The sequence below is a fragment of the Rhincodon typus genome, chromosome 5 (genome assembly GCF_021869965.1).
Source record: "Rhincodon typus isolate 14 chromosome 5, sRhiTyp1.1, whole genome shotgun sequence".
Lineage (NCBI taxonomy): Eukaryota > Metazoa > Chordata > Chondrichthyes > Orectolobiformes > Rhincodontidae > Rhincodon > Rhincodon typus.
In genome coordinates this window covers 43,538,506-43,563,977 of record NC_063336.1, presented here as the reverse complement: position 1 = coordinate 43,563,977, position 25,472 = coordinate 43,538,506, and the positions used below count along the sequence as shown (strand labels likewise).

Sequence of the window (25,472 nt, the reverse complement as noted above, 5' to 3'; positions counted from 1 at the left end):
CATCTCCACCCTGGCTGGAAAACTGGATCCAGTGAGTTCATCTACCTGCCGTCTGAAAATGAAGTCAAATTCGGTCTCAGAACATGGAAAGTACAAACCTTCACAGATGAGCAGAACAACTGAGCAGAATGGAGAACTGCCCTGGTTGCTGGTGAACTCAGGCACTTCAACATTGATATAGTTGCCCTGCATGAGACTCGAAGAGTAGGCAAATTACATCTTCTTCTGAAGAGGAAAACCCAAAGATGCATGGAATTTGATTTACCATCATGAACAAATACATCATTAACATTCGCCTCATGACTCTCTATCTACAGCTTGCCAAGTACCAGCAGATAACAGGCGTGAGTGCCTATGCCCGAGGCCTTGAAGATACTGATGAGTCCAAAGGAAGTTTCTACTCCACTCTGGACACCATAATCATCAACATCCCCAAGGAAAATAAAATTATTGTCCTTGGGGTCTACAAAGACAGTGTTAGAAAGGTCCCTCAAACACTGGAAAAGAACATCATAAAGGAAGAAGACAGGAATTACAACTTCAACGGATTCTCCTGTTCACACTAGCTGGTCATTCCCACACATTGTTCTGCTAAAAAGACACATTCAGACTTCTTGGAGGCATCTGCAATTAAAGCACTGGCACATGATCGATTACATCGGTGAGGTGAGAGTGGTAGCCTTTGACGTCAAGGCTCCATTCAACCAAGCGTGGCATCAAGGAGTCCAAGCAAAACTGAAATCAACGGATATCAGGGCAAACTCTCCAGTGGTTGGAGTCATACCTGACACATAGGAAGATGGTCGTAATTGTTGGAGGTCAGTCAGCTCAGCTCCAGGACATCTCTGCAGGGTTTGTCAGGGTAGTGTCCTCAGCCTAACCGTCTTCAGCTGCTTCATCAATGAGCTTCCTTCCGTCATAAGGTCAGAAGTGTGGGTGTTCTCTAATGAACATATAATGTTCAGCACCATTTGCAGCTTATATCAGATACTCAAGCAGTCCATGGCCAAATGCAACAACATCTGGACAATACCCATGTTTGGGATGACAAATGGCAAATAACAGTTGCACCACACAAATGCCAGGCTATGACCATCACCAATAAAAAAGCAATCTAATTGCCGCCCCTTGACATTTAATGGTGTTACCATCGCAGAATCCCCATCATCAAAATCCTGCGGTTTACCATTGACCAGAAACTCAACTGGACTCACCGCATAACACAGTGGCTACAAGTGCCAGTCAAAGGCTCGGACTACTGCGGCGAATAATTCACCTGCTGGCTTCCCAGAGCCTATCCATCATCTACAAGGCACAAGTCAGGAGTGTGATGAAATACTCCCCACTTGCCTGGATGGGTGCAGGTCTAACAGCACTCAAAAAGCTAGATACCCATTCAGGACAAAGCAGCCCACTTGATTGGCACTGCATCACAAACATCTACTCTCTCCACCACTGATGCTCAGTAACAGTAGTATGTTCTATGAGATTCACTGCAGAAATTCACCAAAAATCCTCAGACAGCACCTTCCAAATGCACGACTGCCTCTATCTAGAAGGATAAGGGCAGCAGATACATGGGAACACCACCACCTACAAATTCCCGTCCAAACCTCTCACCACCCTGACATGGAAATATATCACCATTCCTTCACTGTCACTGGGTCAAAATCCTGGAATTCCCTCCCTAATGGCATTGTGGACTGACCTACAGGAGGTAGACTGAAACAGTTCAAACAGGAAGCTCACTACAACCTTCTCAAGGACAACTAGGGGCGGACAATACATGCTGGTCACACAGTGATGCCCACCTCCCATGAATGAATTAAAAAAAATCATTTTATACTAACACCGAAAGAATATCTGCATTACCAAAGCGATAATCAGTGCAAACGACTGATGGACAGACCACTGGTTCACCTGCTCCTCAATGTCCATCAAATACAACCAAAAATACTTGACGATGAAGAAACAATTCAGAAAAGATTCAACATTGAGCGGCTTCAAGAGCCAAGCAAGCTAGTGAACTTCCAACGTCTTCAGGAAAATCTCCAAAGTTTTCATTTCAATGGAGTGGAATAAATCTACAAAGTGCTGAAGGCAGCCTTCATCTCATGCTGTGAATAATCCATCAGCTGCAAGATCAAGAAACACCAACACTGGCTCAATGAGAAAGACCACATCATTCATGACCTCATTGACAAGATGAGAAAAGCTCTCTGTACCTGGCCAAACTACATCACCAGCAAAGAGAAGAACTCATCGAACAGCAATGGCAGAGCTAAGATCAGAAGTACGGAAATCAAGAACCAATGGTGGACAGAGAAAGCTAAGGAGCTACATCTACTTGCCGACAAGCATGATTCTTCAGTGCCACAAAGCAATATACAGATCCAACATCCTGGGCCTCAAACTGGTGCACAGTAAAGATGGAATCCTTTTGAGAGGAAGAGAAAATATCAGCCTCTGATGGACAGAATACTTCAAAGAACTCCTAAATCACGATATGATCATAGATGAGGACATGTTTGAGAAAATCCTCCAACTCTCCATCAAATTTCCTCTGTGCCCTCTCCAGTCCAATCAAATCCCTCCTATAATATGGATTCCAGTTCTGCACACGATTCTCTAACTCTATGTTCTGCCTCCATGGAAGCAGTGGAGATAAGGCAGTTATACTTTTTTTTAAAAGACAGGAGAGAAAAGCTTTCCCTAATGTCATGTTATACTTCTGATATTATGCCATCTGTAGCTTCAATTCCACTATCTTGGTGGCCAGTAATTCAATGCTCCTTTGTCCTAGTGTTAATGCTTCAAGTCAAAATCCTGGCACTAAGATCATGTGATGATGGTGTCTGAGTTTCTGAGGATTGTATTTTTTGAGTATTGCTGAAACAAGTCACATTTTGTCAAAGCTTTTCATCTTGCACTCATCAGGACAATTCACAAGGACTGGGGAAAGAACTGGGCTTAAGGGGAAAATCAACATTTATACTGCGTGAGGGGCGAGTGCTCCCCAAGTCGACTCTGATTGCAGGAGGCACTGGTATGAAATCCACCAGCTAATGATGATTTTAAATCAACTGCCAGGCCTTGGTTACATTTTAAACCAGGTAGGTTGACTCTGATTGGCCAAGGCTATGCCCTGAACAGTGAACCAAGCAAATGGTTGTCACCTATATTGGTGAGTTGGCACAGGTGCAGTTCATCTACAATCCCAACTCTCCCAAGCCCACACTCCATTTCCCTCAACCCTTGGATCCTCACCATCTTCGTGACGTTATGAAGAGTGCACTTTTCTACCAGGACCCGCACAGTATGAAGTTAAAAGCTTGTAGATGCCATAGCTCATCGATGACCAGCCTCCCTCACCCCCGACAACCATCTTCAGATGGTGCATTTGTATGGTCAAGTCATGCACATTCCACCTAAAAGCAGGTAGATCCTTGGCTCATTGACTGCTGCATTATCCTGAGTTGTTTCCCTGGCTGTTCTTGTTAGTGGTGATTTTGCCATTGCCTTTCACTCTTAGGGACATGGGCTGTAGAGGCTTTTGGCTCATCAATCAGAAAGTACTATAGAAGATCCAGTCAAAGGCCCGATGTCCAGAAGAATTCATTAACATTATCCATCTCCTCCACAACAAGATGTTGGCAACAGTCCTCACTGATGAAATATGACAGAATTCTGTAAGATCAAGACAGGAGTCAAGCAGGGATGTATCATTGCCCCCATCCTCTCCTCCATTTTCATCGCCACCAATTTTCATCTTGTCAGGAACAAGCTTCCCAGTGGTGTGGGCATTATTTACAGCCTGGATGGAAAACTTGGAACTGAAACAGTTGAATTCCAAGAAGAAAATGACATCTCCATCACACCTGGAACTTCAGTATGCAGATGACTATCAAGTCTTGCTTAATGTCTTTGTGGTAGGCTACCAAAAAACTGGTCTCAGCCTCAACCTCAAGAAGATTCAAGTCCTTTACCAACCCATTTCAGGGCAATTTCCAGTCTCTCTCTCCATTAAGATCAATGAGGAAATCCTTCCAAATATAAAACATTTCCTCTACCTTGGGAACCAACTCTCATTTAATGTTGACACTGTTGTGAAGATCCAACACTGCAAACAATCCACAAGGCCTGCCTTTGGACACTTAAGGATGAGAATCTTCAATGACTGTGACATCTGTATTGATACCAAGAGCCTGTGTACAAGTCAATCATCCTTCTGACTCTTCTAAATAGCTCCAAAACTCAGACTGCATCTGGACACTAGTTCGAGGCCCTGCAGAAGTACTATTAACACTGTTGAGACAAATTCTCTGCATCAGCTGGGAGGACAGGTATACTCGCATCAACTTCCTTCAAGGAGATGATAGCACCAGCATCGAGGCCATGATTGTCTGAAACCAAATCTGCTGGGCTGGCCATATTCTTAGGAAGTCTGAGTTCCAACTGTCAAAGGAAATCATCTTTGTCCAGCTCAAGGAAGGCACTTTACAGGGAGGAGGAAGTGCTTGAAAGACTCCCTGAAGGCTTACCACAAGAAATGCAATGTAAACATCAATGTCTGGGAGACCCTCGCTCAGTAGAAACTGACATGGAGGAACCTCCTTTATAAAGGGACACAATTCCAAGTACAGAAAAGAAACCTGAGAAAGGAATGCCAGCAGACCCGAGGCCAAGGACCAATTCCATTTTGCAGAAACACCTGCCAAATATGTGGTTGGAGATGCGGTTCTAGAATCAGGCTCATCAGCCACACAAGGATCCACAGAACCCATGACAAATAGCACAGAATTTCCTATGACAGAGATAATAAGAGAAAAGTGTACTCATGATAGAACATAGAACAGTACAGCACAGAAACAGGCCCTTCAGCCCACCATGTCTGCGCCAACTATAAACTAACCCCATGTGTCTCTACATGATCTGTACGACCTTGAAAGAGAGAGAGACTGGAACAGAATTATCAGAGCAATTAGAGAAATAATCAGAAAATTCAATATTTGCTCTTCCAACAATTAGACTGGAAAACATACAAATGCTTCAGAAGTTAATCAGCATCATGTTTTATCTTCCAGAAAACTACCGAGTTGATTCACGAAGGCTATTACAGAATTATAAATCAAGATGTGGGAATAGGCCACAAAGAACTATTTTGGCTGTTCGTGACACTAATGTGGAGAACCATTTCAATAAAAACAGCATCCTGCAGACTCAATCCAGACAGATTAGCTCAAGCATAGGAAGAGACTATTTTCAATACATCATTGAACCAAGTCATAATAGCTAGAGCTCAACTATTGACAAGGGGCTGAAACCAGATGGATCAGAATGATTCTGTACTGATATTGTAAAATAAATGTGACAACAAGAACTCATGTCCTATTCCAAGGCTGGAGGACTGCATTGAATGAATTGGACAAGCATGATTTGTCACAAAAATTGATTGTTAAAAGGATATTGGCAAGTTCCATTGACTGACACAGCACAAGAACTATTGACTTTTGTAACACCTGAAGGATTTTATCAGTGTGAAGTCATGTCATTTGAATTGAAAAATGCTCCAGCAACGTTTTAAAGAATAGCCAATAAAATTGTTGAAAGACTATGTAATTCTTGTTCACTTCAACAATATGGCTATTTTAGCCAAACCTGGGAAAAACATTTATACCATTTAACTGAACTTATTGATTGGCTATAAAGTAACAATTTGATTATAAATCTGGCTGAGAGTGTTTTTGCCAAAGCAACAGCTGCTTCCATACTTTAAGGGTCCTATGATAACGGTGAAAATTATTTGGGCTAGTTGTGGGACAAGGTCAATTAGCACCTGGAGACATGAAAGTACAGACTATTTTGAATGATCCATGCCTAGGACGAAATGTGAAATTTGGATTGTAAGCATGAGTGGATTCTATTGCAAGTTTGCTCCAAAATTCAGCAGTGTTGTTGCTCTTTGAATAGACTTGTTGATTAAGAAAAGGAAATTTGACATAAAAGTATCTAAGTGCCTTAAAATCTGAAAGCCATGCTGACAACTGAACTGTTCTTAGTTGTGATAATTAAGAGAGACCATTCAAACTGGCTGTTGATGTCATAGGTGTGGAGACTGTTACACTGCAAGATGATGAGATGTTGATTGAATGGCCTGTCAGTTATTTTCAAAAGAAACTGACCGCACATCAGTAAAAATATCCTACTGTGGAGATTAAGACACTGAGTCTTGTGATGGCTCGCCATCATTTTGAGATTTACGTTACTGACAACTAGAAACTGTTGTTTATAGTCCACAATCCTTCAATTTTTTTTAGAAAATTTTCAGGACCAGAACTTCCAATTATTTTGATGGAACTAAATTGCCCAACAATATGATGTTAAAATTGTTCATGTGTCTAGAAAAGGAAGTGTTACAGCATACACTTTATTAAGAGCTATCCAATATGATGCCAATGAACTTAACTTAAAATATAGTTGCTGTGTAACTCCCTCTCTGCTTAATGTCAAGATTACTGCTGTCAGTGTGACATGGCAGAGGTGTTTAGATTTTTAAAATATGTAATGAAAAATACATAGGGACATAGGAACAGGAGTAGCCATTCAGCTGCTCGAGCCTATAACTGCCATTCAATGAGATCATGGCTGATCTGTACCTAACTCCATATCCCTGCTTTTGGTCAATATCCCATAATTCCTTCATTTAACAAAAATGCATCTATCTCAGATTTAAAATTAAAAACTGATCAAGCATCATCCTCCATCTGTGGCTTTTCAAAGCCTCCAGCACCCTTCACATCTACAAATGTTTCCTAACATCTTTCCTAAACAATCTGCCCCTAATTCTCAGATAATGCCCCCTAATTCTAGAATCCCCAACCAGTGGAAATAGTTTATCTTTATCTACTCTGAATTTTCCTGTTAGCAACTTGAAGACTTTGATCAGATCATCCCTTAACTTTCTAAATTATGGAAAAAACTGGCCTAATTTGTATAATCTCACCCACGAACTACTTACATTGTGCTCCCTCCAAGGCCAATTTTTGCTTCTGAAGGGGTGGTTCACAGATCTGTTCACGATATTTAATAGGGTTCTGAATAGCTCCAACATAACTTCAGTGTCCTTATATTACAATTCTCTAGCCTCTTTAAGATACATTTTAATTCTTCTTCAAGGGGAGGTGTAATGTGAAGCCTATAACTTATATATATTTTAGTATCATTTAGTTTGGTTTTTGAATTTTGAACTTGTAGCATATAGGTTTTAGGTGTGTCCAAATGAGTTTAATGATGAAGTTCTAAATATTTCTATAGTCATGGTGATTTCTTTTAAAACAGTGTTATAAAGAAACTTACCGGAGTGTAATAGGGATTTATTTACATAAGGATATTTACAGTCAACTTAAGTAAACAGAATAGTGTGTTAGGTTTTCAAACAGCATTTATGAATTTTACGGGGGCTTAGGTGAACACCTATTCCTTGAAATGAATGCATTTTTAGTTTCAGTTTGGGGCAGTTTTCTGACAAAGGGTCATTGAACTTGAAACACAAACTCAGTTTTCTCTCTCCACAGATGCTGCCAGACCTGTAGTTTTGAGGAAGGGTCACTCGACCCAAAACGTTAAATCTGATTTCTCTCCACATATGCTGCCTGACCTGCTGAGCTTTTCCAGCAATTTCTGTTTGAGTTCCTCTAGCACTTTGTTTTTGCTTGTTTCAGATCTCCAGCATCTGCAGTTCCTTGTTTCATTTTATTGGAGAAGTCTTGGCTGAAACTGGGTGCATAAAATAGTTCCTCCTGATAAAGGGAATTAAGTTGAGAACTATAAGAAAGAGGCTACCTGAGTAAAAGGAGCTTAGTTTAAAAGTTTCAAACCAGAAGCATTAGATTAAAATGCTGAAGGGGTTATTTGAAGCAAAAGAAGTATCAGCTCAGTTGTATGAAGGCACCAGTATGAGGATATCTGATTCTTAAGTCAGGAAATTGAAGCAACAGTTAAATTAAACCCAATGATGTGAAAGGAAAGGAAATTCTCTCTGGTGTGAGTGCTGTAAAGTACTGTTATTATTAGGATTAATGGAATTGCATTTTACCATGTGTTTTAAAATCTTTAAATTTGTGTTACATTTAAATAGCTCATTCTATTTTATCTTGATTTCTTTAGTGTAATAACCTTCTGGTTTATTGCTTAACCCCAAACTGCATCATTGCATGTCTGTGCTTCAGTAAAGATGATCTCATTACAACAAAAAAACATCAAAATCTGATCCAATTAAGCTAGATTTCAGTCTGGGATCTGACTTGTCCAGTAACATCAGCTGGAATCATAACAACATTCAGTGCCTCTATCGTCAAGGTACAGTGGAAACAGTGCATATCTTTATAATAAATGGCACAGGAATAATTCACCAACAGCACCTTCCAAACTTGAGACCTTATGTATCTAAAAGAACAGGAACATCAGATGTATTCTGAAATGTGTTCAATTCCCTCCAAGGCACACACCATCCTAACTTGGAACTATATTCCTTAATTGTCTCAGGATCAAAATCCAAGAATTCCCTTCCCAGCAACACTATAGGTGTGAATATAACACATGGACTGCATGAAGGTGGCCTACTACCATCTTCTCAAGGCAAATTAGGGATGAGCAAAAAATGCTGGCGTTGTCTGTGACCCACGTCCTAAGGAAAAATAAAAAAAATGCTTTACATCTTGTTTAGCTTATGCTTTTTACCATGCAAATTAGCTTCCTATCGCTGGCAAATTTTATACTGCAAGTAACAAGAAGCATCTGAATCAAGCAGCCGAAAGATAAAAATCTCAGCGCCAGAGAACATACTCTAAACAAACAATGCCACTCAAGTTTCTAGCAGCAAGAAACAGCTACCTTCACCTGTTGTCGACATCTTACTGTTCCAGGGTAATGTGAGGTGGACTGGGAACTTTTCAAGACCAAAAATGGTTGCCTTAGAACCATTTGTAAGATGATACAAATAGGCAGAATTAAGAGTTCAGAATTTTGGAAATGAATGCAGATTCAACACAAGAACTTTCACAAAACTGACTCACGGGCAACAATATTAGTTAATGTAGAAATAACTTAATATTTATAGCTTATTAAAATGCAGACATTTAATGAATGAATAAAAACTATTACACTACAGTATTTAATATTAAAAAAAATGTGGCTCAAATGAGTCTGTTCCTTTCACCTATATATGTACAATTGTGCAGTCTCAAAAAATATGATGTCGGTTGGAAAGCCCCATATTCAACTAAAAATATGATGTATTATGACAATAAAATTTTGTCATTTTTGGAATGCTAAGCATATTTTCATGACTCAGATATGTTTTCACTTTGAATAATGCACTGAATGGCATGAAACTACAGAGAATAGCTTTAGTCATAGTCATGAAGTCATACAGCATGGAAACAGACTCTGGTTCAACTAGCCAACTATGTTCCCAAATCGAACTAGTCCCATTTGCCTGTGTTTGGCCCATATCCCTCCAAACCTTACCTATTCATGTACTTATCTAAATGTCTTTTAAATGTTGTAACTATACTTGCATCTACAATTTCCTCCAGCAGTTTATTCTGCATATGAACCATTCTGGGTGTAAAAATGTTGCCCCTCACCAACGTTCTGTACAACCACAACATGTCATCCCAACTCCTATACTCAAAGGTCTGAGCAATGAAGACAAGCGTGCTAAACACCTTCTTAACCAGCCTGTCTACTTGTGACGCAAATTTCAAAGAATTATGTACCTGAACCCCTAGGTCTCTCTGTTCTACAATACGACCGAGGGCCCTACCATCAATTGTATGAGTCCTGCCCATGTTCGTTTTACTAAAATACAATACCCTCATTTGTCCAAATTAAACTCCATCTGTCACTCCTCAGCCCATTGATCCAATTGATCAAGAGCTCTTTGTAATCCGAGATTACCTTCTTCACTGTCCACGATACCAACAATTCTGGTGTCATTCGCAAAATTATTAACCACATATCCTAAATTCTCATCCAAATTATTTATTTAAATGAAAAATAAAAGTGGACCCAGTACTGATCCTTATGGAACACTGCTGGTCTCAGGCTTTCAGTCTGAAAAACAACACTTCACTACTACCTTCTACTAACTTTACTAATTCATTTCCATGCAGAACCTTGTCAAAGGCTTTACTATAAAGTCCATGTAAACAACGTCTACCACTCTGTCCTCATTAATCTTTTTGGTTACTTCCTCAAAAAACTCAATCAATTTTGTGAGACACAATTTCCCTCGCACAAAGCCATGCTGACTATCCTTAATCGGTCCTTGCGATTCCAAACACATGCAAATCCTATCTTTCCGAATGACCTCCAACAACTTACCACCACTGATGTCAGACTCACAGGTCCAAACCTGGGAGACTACAAAATAATACTGGTTTGGATTTTGCTGTGCTAATGAGAGCAAATCTGTCAGGATTTTCCATTATTATTCCTGTGAAATTAGCACTAACTTCTGGCATCTACATATGCATAATTAAACATGGAAATGCACAAGTTGTTGTCAGTGATTCTACACTTCTCTTTAGCAGTATGCTGTTGAAATCTCGCAGTCTGTAATCAATTTGAAATGACTGAACGGACAAAAACTTTTCTTTTTAAGCTTTTAGCCTTGCTGAAAAACTCTGGAAAACATTACACCTTGTTGAATAAAGTATAACTGTGTCCATGCATATGAACATGTCACTTCTGACAAGTGTAAATTAGCACACTATGAGGTTGCTGGGGATCTTTATTTAGTTGTTACTGTATCTATTAATGCATTCAGGTTTGTTTATCAAATATTTCCCAATCACAGAAGAATCTAAATGCACTGGAAATAGTTGGAAGAAGATTTACAAGACCAATACAGGGAATGAGAAGGTCGTTTTGAGAGGAAAGGTTGCACAGACTAGGCTTATATCTGCTGGAGTTCAGAAGAGGAACAGGCAACCTGATCGAAATATTTAAGATTCTGAGGGGCCTTGACAGAATGTGTGTGGAAAGAATATTTCTTCTTGTGGCAGAATCTAGACCTTGGGATCTCCGTTTTAAAATAAGGGGTTCTCCATTTAAGACAGAGATAAGGAATTCTTTCTCCCCTGATAGGGTTGTGACCCTTTAGAACTCTCTTCAACAAAAGGCTGTATGTAGAAGGACAGCGTTTGAATATTCCTATAAATTTTTAACAAGCAAGAGGGTGAAAGGCTACTGGGGCTAGGTGACTATGCGGAGAAGTCAAATAAGCCACAAACATATTCAATGAAAGAGCAGAATCGAGGGCTGAGTGGCCTAGTTCTACTCCAAATTTGTATAGTTGTATGAAATTCTATACAACATTGCTCAATTCTGTAGCAGGCAGAACATCTTTTCGGACTGATGGCAACATCTTGTTGGGCAAAAATACTATTTGTGTGACCACTACTAGTGGATGCATGAAGCAGCTTAATATGTTGTTCAATCAACACACTCTTCTCCTGTAGCATAAATTGTTGTGATCATTTAAAATTTAACATTGTGTTTGTCCTGATGAATACAACAGGAAAAACTTTGGCAACACGCTCTTCAGCAATATTAAAGCTGAATATCATTAGCCAACTGTGTATGCTGTATACACCTCAACAGAATTCAGGAGAAATACAAGGATAAAAATAGAGATAGTAGGAACTGCAGATGCTGGAGAATCTGAGATAACAAGGTGTACAGCTGGATGAACACAGCAGGCCAAGCAGCGTCAGAGGAGCAGGAAAGCGGACATTTCGGGCTTAGACCCTCCTTCAGATTTTCTGAAGGGTCTAGGTCCGAAACGTCAGCTTTCCTCCTCCTCTGATGCTGCTTGGCCTGCTGTGTTCATCCAGCTCTACACCTTGTTATCTAGGATAAAAATAGAGCTTATTTCGTATTGGTCTTTAACTGCAAGACAAATATGTTAGTTTTTAAAATTAAAAAGTTGAGTGTTGGATCTTGTTGACTACTGCCAGTCTTTTAGAAGTGAATAAGTGCATTGTCATGGTGACAATTTGATAAAAATGATATGGTATCATGACACACACAGACATTTTCTATATAGTAATATTGTAACATTGGATTTCATTCATTTTGGTAAGTCAGAATGATGTCATTTGTGAATGTTGTAAGTTACATTACATATGTAATTTATAACAAATAACTTGTACTATATCCAAGGGATAATATGTTATTAGGTTGAAATACTTCTTTATTTAGGCTGTTATTGTTATAAATGTCACATGCTTGCAAGTCATGTGACCAGAAAGGACTACTGTGTTCAACTGTAGTTTTCCTCCTAAGGGCGAAAGTCCCTAGTGGAAGACACCGCTGAGCAATTAGGGAAGATTATTAGCTTGGGATGTCATCCACTCAGCTGATGTCAAACACTAGTTACTTTCACTGCTACACTCTCAGATCCTCAGGCAGCAGATGTCCTTGCTGCACAGAAGGAAGAAATGACATTAATTGATGAAGAAAATATACACAAAGAAACTAGTCACAACTGCTTGACTATTTCCGTTGCACTTTTTTGACTGACAGCAGCACAATTTTGTTGATATTTCTGTTCTTACACTAAAAACTGCATACTGCTATTCTAGTTTTAAAATCAACAGTCTACTATTTGAGAGATTACCAGAAGATGAAAAATGTTTGAAAGAAGCAGTCACCAATGTTATCTTAATATTAAGCTATCACTAATCACTGCAATTTGTTAACTGTGTACTTAAATCTAATTCAAAACTAACAATACTGCAAAATGTAGGAAATGTACAGATAATAAATTTTGCTTCTCAATTGTTTTTTTCTATATATTACTTGCTCAACAAACTCAGAATTGTAAGTACATGGAACAAATCAATACAAGTAGTTTTTCAAAGCCATACTACATCAGAGGATTTCAGAAGCAGTTTAGCATTTGAAGAAAACATTAAAAAAAGAATAAAAGCATACCGGGAGTACACAGAGAAAAGGACATTAGGAGTAAGAGACTTAGATGTCGAAATAACACAATGGATCAAATGTGCTAACATTTCTGTATTTGACTCAATGTCATTTTTTTGTCTGAGTTTGTTTCCTTCAAGTGCCTTTGGATGGTTTTCTATGTTAAAGGCCCTCTATAATTCTAAGTTATTGTGTTTTGCAAACTGACTGTTTAAAACTTTCAGTTGTATTTCATCTTGCATGAAACTTATCAATCTGATAGTGAAATCCTTACTAAATTAGCTATGCTGAAAATTATAAATCCATCAGGAAAGAAAAGATCTCTCTGACTTTCTCATGAATGAAGCACTCAACTTCTTACTCTATTGACTCCTTTTTTATTTTACTTTCCCAGTTGTCTCTACAGGTGATTCACTGACAGCGAATAACAATATGCAACAATTAACATACCTACAGCTTGCCACTATGGAGATTTTCTGCCCCAAGAAGCATGCAGTCCTGTGGGGCAGGCAAGCTCTGTTCAATCTGTGTCCATATGCCACCTCAGCACTCTGCTAATATGCAGGGAGTTCTTTACGTGGGAACAGAGCCAAAGTATTTAACTGAGTATCTGGGTAACCAAATATCTGAACATACATTTTGAAATTTCATAAATGCTGATGTTAAATTTCGGCAACAGCAGTCACAAAATATCATGAGTTGATTCATGGTTTTCAAATTTACTAAATGCTGTTGACTCATGGAACAAAAGTCAATAATATGTCTTCAGACTGGCACAGGAGGTAGTATGGTATCAAATGGCAATGTGCAAGATGATAACAGAAACATAGAAACGTTCAGCCCATTGTATTTGCACCAAATGAATAAACATGCCACCCATTCTAATTCGGGAATGGCAAATTTCTGACCCTAAAGTACATGAGGCATGAATCAGATGGATTTTTAGGACAATCGATGATAGTTTCATGGTTACATTAATCAGACAAGTTCTCAATTCTAGATTTAATAATTTGATTAGTATTTCTCTAGCTGCTATGGTGGGATTTGAACCTGAGTTTCAGGGTAATAGCCTGGGCCACTGGATTACGAGTTCAGTGACAATTACCCTATACTGTCATTGTCACATCAACACAATATAGTGATAAGAGTGAATTACTGAAGTTGGCTTTACTTACATAAATTAATTAGAGACTTTTGGGGAGATGTTTCAGCTCAACAGTCAAGGAATGTGTCCTCAGTGCAAGCTTGGCAAAGATATGATGGCTAAATTGCCTCTTTTGAGCTGTAGATATCTACTAGATGACATGGAGTGCTCTTGGAGAAGATGGAGTAAAGGAATTCTGAACTTTGTGGACAAGAAAGTACGTTTGTAGAGGATTAGACAGTAGGGTCAACTAGAAGAAGTTTTAGAGAGGCTGTGCTTCAAAAAGCAATGACTTACACTCAAGAATATTTGACCCTCGTATGCCAGCACATCCTCAAAGGTTTCCTGGAGCTCTAAGGTAGATTATGTCTCTAGGGGATCCTGTGGTACAGTGATACTATCCCTATCCATGAGCCAGGAGACATGGGTGTTAATATCACCTCTGAACGGAATGATTAGGAAACAGTTTTTGGAACCTTTCTACAGGCCAAAGAAAGCAATAACATCTGTTCATTTCTTTTCAAAATACTGAACTGATATTGTCAGTTTGTCTCTCGAAAACCACAGCCCTGACCTTCAGATTGAATAAAGCTTTTTAAAAAAATGTTTTTGTTCACTTGTGATGTTTGAGCGTAATTGACTGGGCCAGCATTAATTGCCAATCTCTAGTTGCCCTTGAGAACGTGATGGTGAGCTACCTTCTTAAACACTGCAATCCATTTGGCATAGGTGGGGAATTCAGTGCTGGTAATGCCATTGAATGTCAAGGCCGATGGTTAATTGCTTCTACTTGGAGATGGTCATTGCCTCACTTGTGTGACATGAATGTTAATTGCTACTTATTAGCCCAAACCTGAATATAGTCCAAGTTTTTCTATGTTTACTTACAGTGCTTCAATATCTGAGGATGCTGGCATAACGGAGAGAGAGTTGATGTCCTAGAGCTGAGATGATTGACCTTCAACAACAACAACCAACTTTCTTTATGCCAAACATGATACTGAACAGCGGAGAGTCTTCCCATTGATTCCAGTATTTTTAAGGCTCCTTGATGGTACACTCAGTCAAATGCAGCCTTGATTTCAAGGACAGTGAATCTCAGCTTTGGAATTCATATTGTCCATGTTTGAATTTAAACTGGAATTAGGTCAGGAAGTGAGTGGCCCTGGTGGAATCCAAATTAAATGTCATTGAGCAGGTTATTGCCAAACAGGTGCGGCTTGATAGCACTGTTGTTAACTCCTTCCATCACTTTATCGATGTTCAAGAGCAAACTGATAGGGCAATAATTGGCTGGGTTGGATTTGTACTGCCTTCTGTGCACAAGACACACCCTGGACAGTTTTTCACATTTTCAGGTAGATACCAGTGTTCAGCAGTACTGTAACAGCTTGGCTAGGGGCTGGCAAGTTCCACAGAACATCTTCAGGATTACTTCCAGAATGCTGTGAGGCCACATAGCCTTTGCAGTATCTAATGCCTCCAGTTATTTCTTGAAATCATGTGGAGTGAATCAAATTGGCTGAAGACTGACATTGTGATGTTGAGGATCTCTGCAAGGTGACAAGATGGATCATCCGCACAGCACCACTGGCTGAAGACTGTTGCAAACGCTTCAGCTCTATTGTTCGCACTGATGTGTTGGACTCCCCAATCATTGAGGGTAGGGATATTGTAAATATTCCAGTGGCAAGGAAACTTTGATTACTAGCGATCTCCTGCAACCTTTATCCACATCACAACCATAAGTATCATGATATCACATGACTATCTTTCACTTGAATCACTGTTGAGGGCTTGTTTTGGATTGAGCTCTTTCTGGTTCCTCCCGTCTGACCTTACCACCATGGGTGGCCCTACAAGGAATTAAGAACTTCTGGTGAACTTGCTATTGGTACCAATGGAACAATGAAATCTTTCCACTGCAGCAAGATGATGAACAACAGAAAGACTGGGCCTACATTCTGTTAAAGGCTGTATGTCTGTTGATGTGCAACAGCATTCCCACATTAAAATATGTCCTGCACAAGGTATCTAAGCTTACTGAAGAATTGGTCTCAACGTTAAGCTCAAGAAGACTCAAGTGCTTTACCAACCCATCCTAGGGCAAGTTCCAACCCATCCTTCCATTAAGATTAAAGAAGAAATCCTCCTAAATGTGGAACATTCCTCCAACCTGTGGAACCACCTCATCTCAGGCTGACATAGATGCGAAGATCCAACACCACATTCTGTCTGCAAGTTCTGCCTTCAGACACCTAAAGATGAGAGCCTTCGATGGCATCCATACTAATACCAAGATCCTTGTGTGTAAGGCAGTGATCCTACTGACTCTTCTACATGGCTCTGAAGCTTGAACTACATATAGACACCACCTCGAGGCCCTTAACAAATACCATCAATGCAATTTGAGATGAATTCACCTCATCAGGTGGGAGGACAGATGTTCTTTAAGGAGCCAATAGCACCAGCATTGAGGTCATGATCATGTCAAACCAATTCCACTGGGCTTGCCACGTGCTTAGGATGCCTGAGTTTGGCTGCCAAAGAAAATCTTCTTTGCCCAGCTCAAAGAATCTCTTGAACAAGAGGAGGACAAAGGAAGGTTCAATGACTGTCTGAAGGCTTCTCCCAAACAATGCAATACCGACATCTATGTATGGGAGATCCTTGTTCAGCAGAAACCAACCAATTCTTTGGGCCACCTTTTGGCAAGGAGGTAAACAGAACAGGATCCGGACAAAGGAATGCCAGCGATCTCAAGGACCAATTCTGCCTCTCAGAGTCACCTGCCAAATGTGTGGTCGAAGATGCAGCTCTAGGGCCAAGCTCATCAGCCAGACAAAGATCCACAGAACCCATGACCAGTGGTACAGAATTTACTAAGTGAACCATCATATTTGCTAGCAAGCGACTACTGATAATTGTGGATGATGTGATCCACAATCACTCACCCCTATAATGGTGATGATCATGTGCAAGAAAAACCTCTCAGCTTTGTGCACAAAGCAATAAATAAAAAAAACGACACGCAAAGATGCAACATGGACTTATAAACACGAACCAATTAATACTTGAAGCTTCTACCAATGTAGAAGATAGAGACATACTGTTGATAACAGAGAAATTTACTAATGTCAGGTTCGGAGTTTTCTGAAATGGAAAAGTAAAGAATGGCAGTTATATATTATACTTCAAGTGATTGTCCTTACAAGGTTTTATCTTACATAAATTGACTAAAACCAATTTAACACGAAAGGTGAAGAGTTGAAGGAAATTAGAGATTCAGGAGTCCTATCTTTTTCTGTGGTCCATTCCATATTGGAAGTTTAATTTCAGAGTGGATTCAGAGATAACCTGTAGTTACACGTTTTGTAGAAAGATAGAAAATAGGAGTACGGTAGGCCATTCAGCCCTTCAAGTCTGCTCCATTCAAACTGTTCAATGTGATTTCTCAGTATTCTGCTTCCGCTTTCTCCCCACACCCTTTGATCTCTTTAGGCATGAAAACTCGATCTATCTCCTTTTTGAAATTATGCAATGTTATGGCCTTAACTACTTTCCATGGTAAGAATTCCAAGGCTCTCCATTCTCTATCTGTAAAAATCTCAGTCCTAAATGGCCTACCACAGTCTTAGACTGCTTCCCCTGGTTCTGGACTGCTTAGTCATCATGTGCATCTTTCCTGCACTTACTCTGTCCAGTCCAGTCAGAATTTTGTAAGTTTCTGTGAGATACCACCTCATTCTTTTGAACTCCGGTAAATATAGTCTGAACTGATCCAGTCACTCTTCAGATGTCAGTCCTGTCATTCAAGGACTCAGACTGGTAAATCTTCACTGCACTCCCTCCAAAACCAGAACATCCTTCCTAAGATCTTTCCCCCATCTCGGCTACCTCGAGTGGTCCCCAGCACCACATGCCAGTCTTCAACCAATTTGATTTGCTCCACATGATATCAAGAAACAGTTAAAGGCAATGGCTGAATCCAAACTGTGCAGGCTAAAATTGAGTAAGTGTTGCTGAATAGTACGAATGACAATAATTCCATCACTTTGCTAATGACTGAGAGTAGTTTGATGATCAGTAACTGGCCGGATTGGATCTATCCTGCTTTTAGCGGTCAGAACGCGTTGCTTAGGTTCTCTACACCAACCCCTCACTATAATTGAGAGAAAGATTTGTCAGGCAGAAATTGTTCTAGTATTTGCATAGGACCAAACTAACTATAGATCCGCTTACTACTGGAGCACAGATATTTAGCAAAAGTCAGGCCTTAGTTATTGCTTTATCCAACATCCTCAGTGTTTATCAAGTCCAGAATGTCATCCTTCTGATGTCAGGTTAAAACTGAGCCCTTGTGTACAAGTTGAAATCTGTTACTTCGTGGTTATGCTTGAAAACCATTTCTCTCAGTATCATAGAAACGAAACTCCTTCAATCATAAACAAAAATAAATTATCTTGTAACATAGCTGAAATATTTTGTTTGTGGAATCTTATAATGCTGAAATTGACTGTTACAATTGCTTATGTAATTGTGACTACACTTGAAAGTAATTAATTGACTATGATGACCTTTAGAAAGCATGTATATCGATTTAATACAATAGACTTACTTTTGACATAACTGACTGAAAAGTACTCTCGGAACCAATGGCCCATTTCCTGCTTCTTTCATACTGTGCAGGAATAAATAAACGGCTGATGTCAATGATCCAGGGCTAGGAAGTGTTATCATCAACGGATCCTGTGCATGAAGGAAAAGGGGAGAAGAACCATTCATGAATATTATAGTACTACTTTCACTTTTACTTGCATTGTATGTTACAAACAGTTAATGAGTAACATAAAACATAATTCTCTGGTTATATTTGACTGTGTACGTGTGTGTGCGTTTGCGCATGGGGGAGGGGGAACCTAAGTATTAAGAATTAGCCATTCAGCCCTTTGAAAAAGTTCTGCCATTCAATGTAATCAGGTTAATCTTCCAGCTCAGTTACATGTTCCCACACTTCTAATTCCTTCAGTATCCAAGAACAAAGAATAAAGAACAATACAGCACAGGAACAGTGGCCCTCCAAGCCTGCGCCACCACATTTTACCCTTCCATTCCATACCCCTCTATTCCCTTCCCATTCATGTATTTGTTCAGGTGCAATTAGTCTATCATGGGATTAATTAAAAGAATGCGTGCATTTGGGTGAGAAACTGATGGACCGGCAGTAGAAATACCAAGGGCCTTTACCGTTATGCCTTGAATTTGTTTGCTACGGCGCTGGCAGAAAGTTGAAGGCTGACTGGGGCTCAGCTCTCAGTGATTTGAGCTGCATCAGGACTGCACCAGAACCCGGAAACGAAATTTAAAAATATCCAATAACTAAGCATTCACAGCTCTCTGGGTAGAAGATTCCAAGATCCTCAGTCAAGGATTATTTCCTAATTGCTGTCTGAGATAGCCAAGCTCAATTCCAAGATTGTGACCTCTAGTTCTATACCCAGGGGAAATACCCTCTTAGCATATAATGTAAGAATACAGATTACTGCCGTACAGCTTGCTGTAATTCTATTAAACTTAAAGAGCTAGATTTCATGTATCAGCAGGTTTTACAACAGTGAAAGACATTTCAAAGCAAAAAAAACTGCCAAAAGTTACAAGCTGCTTTTCACTGTTACACAAAACTAAAACATCTCCAGATGGCATTTCAGCTTTGAGGCTTATGAATGATAACCAATGAAAAGATAAATTGGATACAAGTCCTAATTAATTAATTTAAATTTCAAATTTACATCCAAGATAGGGAGCATAAGAAATGAGCATAGTCGGACTAGCCAGTCATTATAAACAGCTTATTAGCAAGCTTGATGAGCAATTCTAAGGATAAACAACCGACAACATTCAAACACAAATAACAAAGCCCTGAAAGTTAGTCTAAGAGTGGGAGATGAGGTGTCTCCAGCAAGTGGTGGTACTAATTATGGGGAATGGGAAGCTAAGTTGATAAAGGGGGGAAGGCTTGTGCTAAGGCTCTAGAAGCTCTTGTAAGGTGGGTAATATCAGGCTGGTTTTAACCCTTTAGTTTAAGCAAAGAACTAGGCAATTCATTTGTTACTCTATGTTAAGGAAAATCTTTCTAGGACAGTCAGATCCAATCAATAAGGTCCACCTCTGAAAGGATGTATGAAGATATACTTCAGATCGTAATTTACAGAAGCACAGAACTTCTGCCACACAGATGGTTGTCATTCCCCCTGTCATAGCTTCACCGGTTCTTCAAAACTGCAATTCACCCAGTACAACGCCCTCACCATTATTCTTGTAGTGCTGAGCATTCTTCATTTTCAGCCATTATAGTTTAATTCCCTCTTGAACCTCTAACTGAGAACAACTTGGCTACATAATTAGCAACATGGATACAACACATTATCAGTAGCAGAAGCAAAAGTGGACACAAATTTAGCTGACTGACAAGAAATAGAGTAACGATCAATGAATATTTTTCAGGCTGAAGGAAGGTTTGTAAAGGGCTTCCCCAAGGGTCAGTATTGGGACCCTTTTTTTTCTTGAAATGTATGAATGATCTGGATCTTGGTGTGCAAGGGATAATTTCAAATTTTCACATGAAACTATACTTGGAAGAATAGCAAACTGTGAAGAAAACAATGTGGGGTTCCAAAAGGAGATTGACAAGTTGGAGTGGCAGATGAGGTTCAATGTAGAGACTGTGAGGTGATGCAGTTTGGCTGGAAGAACAGTGAATACAAAATATGGGATACAATTCTAAGGCGTGTGCAGGAGCAAAGGAAGAGAGCAGTTAATAAAGAAGAATTTTCTTGCCTTTATTAATACGGACATTGAGCACAAGAGCAAGGAGGTAATGTTGAACTTGTACAAGATACTTGATAGACTTCAGCTGGAGTACCATGTACACCTGCAGATGCCACATTGAAGGAAAGATGTGAATGCAGTGGAAAGAATGCACAGTGACTTAAAAGAATGGTTCCAGGAATTAGAAACTTCAGTTCATAGACTGAAGAAGTTGGGACTGTTCTCCTTAGAGGGAAGAAAGCTGAGAGGAGATTCGTTAGAGGATTTCAAACGTGTGAACAGGCTGGACAAAGTAGATAGGGAGAAGCTATTCCCACGTGTAGAAGAAAAAAGAAGGCATAGGTTAAAAGTGGTGTACAAACAAAGCAAGGATGATGTGAAATCAAATTTCTCAACTGGGGGTAGACTGATTTTAATAAGATAAGTGTGTACCATCTACAAGATGTACTGCAGAAATTTGCCAAAGATCCTTAGACAGCACCATCCTAACCCAAGACCACTTCCATCTAGAAGGCAGCAGATACATGGAAACACCACCAAGTGCAAGTTCCCTTCTAAGCCACTCACCACCATGAATTGAAAATACAGCACTGCTCCTTGAATGTTGTTGCAACAATATCCTAGAATTCCCTCCGCAGTGGCACTGTGGGTCCACCGACAACACATGGACCACTGTGGTTGTTATTGCCTAGACCAGACCCCCTCAAAAGATATTACGAAGATAGCCTAGACCCTATTTTTTCTTATTTTAAAAGGTAAGTGTAAGGGAATTGCATTCCTGATGCAATTTGATTTGCCAAACTACTTGATTGTTAGGTGAAACACACTTTATTTTTACATTACAGTTAAAATACAGACAAAATAAAAATAAAAGAATTGGCTTAACTACAAATCCATCTAATAGATATATTAATTACTATTAATTAACTGTTTCAATAAAGTAACATCCAATAGATGCACCTTTGGCAAGGCAAATTCAGTAAAATAGATTGTCTCACATGCAAGACAATCAGCAGAAAGAGAACCCCAGCTTTTAGCAGTATCAGAAAAAGGAATAAGAACTTCCACATCAAGCTTCAAGACTCTAGTAACTGCAGAAAGCTAAAACTAAAAATCCTGGTTCTGTGGGAGTTTGACCCCATCCATTCAGGCTGCTTCTATTGTTCCAACTTAGTTCACATAAGCTGTTTATTCTATTAGCTTTGAGCAGAGTGCTCATTAGCTCGGTCAGAACTTTTCTTTAAAAAAAAACTCGGACAAAATATACGTCTTATAGCTAAAGTATCATCACATTTTCAAGGAGGCTGCTCACCACTACCTTCTCAAGGGCAACTAAGGACAGGCAATACATGCTGGCTCAGCCAATGAGTAAATTGAAAGAAAAATTGCTGAGTGTTTTTTGAAAATCCAAACAATTCTAGATCTACTGGTGCTGCTTATCTGTTCTATTGGCTATGGTCTCGAAAACTTTAAGATTTATTATTAAACATGATTTTTCTTTCATAAATCCATCCTGTCTCTATCTAACGGTATTATGATTTTTCAAATGCATTACTCCAATATCCCTGACAATAGCTTTTAGCATTTCCATTTCATTGCTGTCAGGCCAATTGTACTGTAGTCCCTGTACTGTAGAATCTAGGAAATTCTGGAAGATCAGAAATAATGGACTATCTAGTATCTAGTTAGCAATCTCCTTTAATATCCCAAGATGTGGTCATAGGTCCTGATGGAATTTGTCAATAATTTCTTTATTAACACTATTTTCTTTACATTTCTCATTTTCATTAAACCCTTGCTCTCCACTACTTTCAGAAAGTGTTTTATATTTGCTACTGAGTAAGGCAATTACAAAGTATTTGTTTAATGTCTCCTAAAGGCACTTAACTGTCTCTAAGGCTCCCACATTTACTCCTAATTTGATCTTAAGTATCTGTATCTAGGTACCTTTATACCTAAGATAGTGCTGTAATGCGGAGACTTTAAATATTTCACTCTACTCATTTGAATGCATGTGACAATAAAGCTAATTCAATTCAATTTAGTTTTACTCATCTTTCTTTTTACATATCAATAAAAGGTTTTATAATGTGTCTCTAGTTTCTTGCACTAGGGGAGGTGATTGCCTAGTGGTATTGTCGCTGGACTGTTAATCCAGAGACCCAGATAATGTTCTGGAGACCTGGGTTCAAATCCCACCACAGCAGATGGTGGAATTTGAATTCAATAAATATCTGGAATTACGAATCTAATGATGACTGTGAATCTATTGTCGATTGTTGGAAAAATCCATCTGGTTCACTAATGTCCCTTAAGGAAGGAAACTACCATCCTTACCTGGTCTGGACTACATGTGACTCCAAACCCACAGCACTGCAGCACGGTGGCACAGTGGTTAGCACTGCTGACTCACAGCGCCAGGGACCCAGGTTCGATTCCAGCCTCGCGCGACTGTGTGTAGAGTTTGCACATTCTCCCCGTGTCTGCGTGGGTTTCCCCCAGGTGCTCCGGTTTCCTCCCACAGTCTAAAGATGTGCAGGTTAGGTGGATTGGCCATGCTAAATTGCCCGTAGTGTTCAGGGAGGTGTAGATTAGGGGGATGGGTCTGGGTGGAATGCTCTGAGGTTTCGTGTGGACTTGTTGGGCCGAAGGGCCTGTTTCCACACTGTAGGGATTCTATGGTTCAATGCAGTTGACTCTTAACCTCCTTCTGGGCAATTAGGGATAGGCAATAAATGCTGCCTAGCCGGCAATGCCCTTATCCCATGAATGAATAAAGAAAAAAAAAATTACCTTTTAGATTCATATTATGAAAGGTACATGTTGCTGGCTAGGCCAGCATTCATTGCCCATTCCTAACTGCCCAGAGTTCAGTTAAGAGTCAACTACATTGCTATGGGTCTGGAGTTACATGTAGGCCAGGGTAAGGACAGCAGTTTCTTTCCCTAAAGGATATTAGTGAACTGGATGGACTTTTCTGACAATCAACAATGGTTCCATTGTCATCGTTAGACTCTTAATTCCAGACTTTTATTGAAATCAAATTCCGCCGTTTGTCATGGTGGGATTTGTCTCGAGGTACTGAGAACATTATGTGGGTCTCTGGATTAACGGTTTAGCTACAGTACCCATTAGGCCATGGTCTCCCCTTAATTATTGCTATCAATCAGAGAAGGAAAAAACGAGGTGTACGGTTTGAAGGAGAATAGACAATTATCTAGATCAGTTGGTAATTTTAAACCTGAGATAGATTTTTTTTTGTTACGTAAAGGTACTAAGTGGTATGGCCAAAGGCAGGTATATGGCATTAGGCCACAGATCAGCCAATGATCTCACAGAATGGCAGAGCAGACTTAAGGGGTTAGGAACAAATTACTGCAGATGCTGGAATCTGGAGAGCTCATCTAGACTTGAAACATTAGCTTGCTTTCTCTCTATGGATGCTGCCTGATCTGCTGTGATTGCCAACATTTTTTGTTTTCAGAGTTGAGGGGTAAAAAGGCCTACTTCTGTTCCTGTGTTTCCCATTCAGTTTGCCATTTTTAAAAGGGTTTAGCTTTAGACTCATTTTTCTCCTTTTCCTGCTTCCACATAACAACTGTTCATATCTCCTCTTGATATATCTTTTCTTTCTTTACTTGTTCTTTTACCACTTTGTTTGGTTTTGTGCTACCGACTCATTCATTTAATCTTTCCTCCTGTTGACCCTATCACATACCTTCCCTTTTGTTCACCCCCTCCACTATTACATTTCTAACTTTTCCCAGTTCCAATGGCAGATCACCAACCTGAAAAGTTAACTCTGCTTGGGTCACCACAGATTCTGCCTGACTTGCTAACTGTTGCCAGCATTTTCTCTTTATATTTAATATTTCTAGTATTCCTGGGATTTTGCTTTTGTAAACTATTGTCAGTTGATATTGGGTGGTGCCACTGACAATGTTGTACATTGTTAACCTGTCTCTGCTTTCCTGAATCCAGAAACATGATTTTGCTTTCTTGCTACAATAAGTAGCATTGAATAACGTCAAGTCCTAGACATGCAGAAAAATGTTGATAGCTAAGGATCTAGAGGAATTTCATTGCATTTGATTGTAATGAGATTGTTCTTCTCATTTTTCTCCTGAATAGCTTTTTGTATCAAGGCAGCTGGCATTTTAAGCATTTTTCATTGGCATCATGTAAATATTGTTGCATTGGTTCCAATGACTGAAGGTCACTGATTGATTTGAGATCCACATCTTGGAACGCATCAGTCATCGTGAGTTGTTGCAATGCAGGGACAAAATGAAAGTGGAGAACAATTAAGAAAACTAAAGATTTGCGTCATTTAATACTGAAAGCAAAACAAAAGCATACAGTAACAATAATAAGCATTTCAGAATTTATTTTCAAAATTCCATCAATGCTTGCACAAAAAAAACTGAATATAATTCAGAGATAGTAGGAACTGCAGATGCTGGAGAATCTGAGATAACACGGTGTAGAGCTGGATGAACACAGCAGG

The 25,472-nt window shown here is 39.5% G+C and overlaps 1 protein-coding gene across 10 annotated transcripts in view; it reads right to left on the bottom strand.

Annotated features, from left to right (window-relative positions):
- The window catches only part of usp45 (ubiquitin specific peptidase 45), a 132,273-nt gene that overhangs the window by 56,910 nt on the left and 49,891 nt on the right, over positions 1–25,472 (bottom strand). For all 10 annotated transcript variants that reach the window (XR_007262177.1, XM_048597507.1, XM_048597506.1 and 7 more), the window contains exon 8: positions 18,756–18,886. Coding sequence is in view for 9 of the 10 variants with exons in the window: in XM_048597507.1 (XP_048453464.1) it covers positions 18,756–18,886 (131 nt within the window). In the remaining variant the exon portion in view is untranslated. The remainder of the gene's footprint in view (positions 1–18,755; positions 18,887–25,472) is intronic.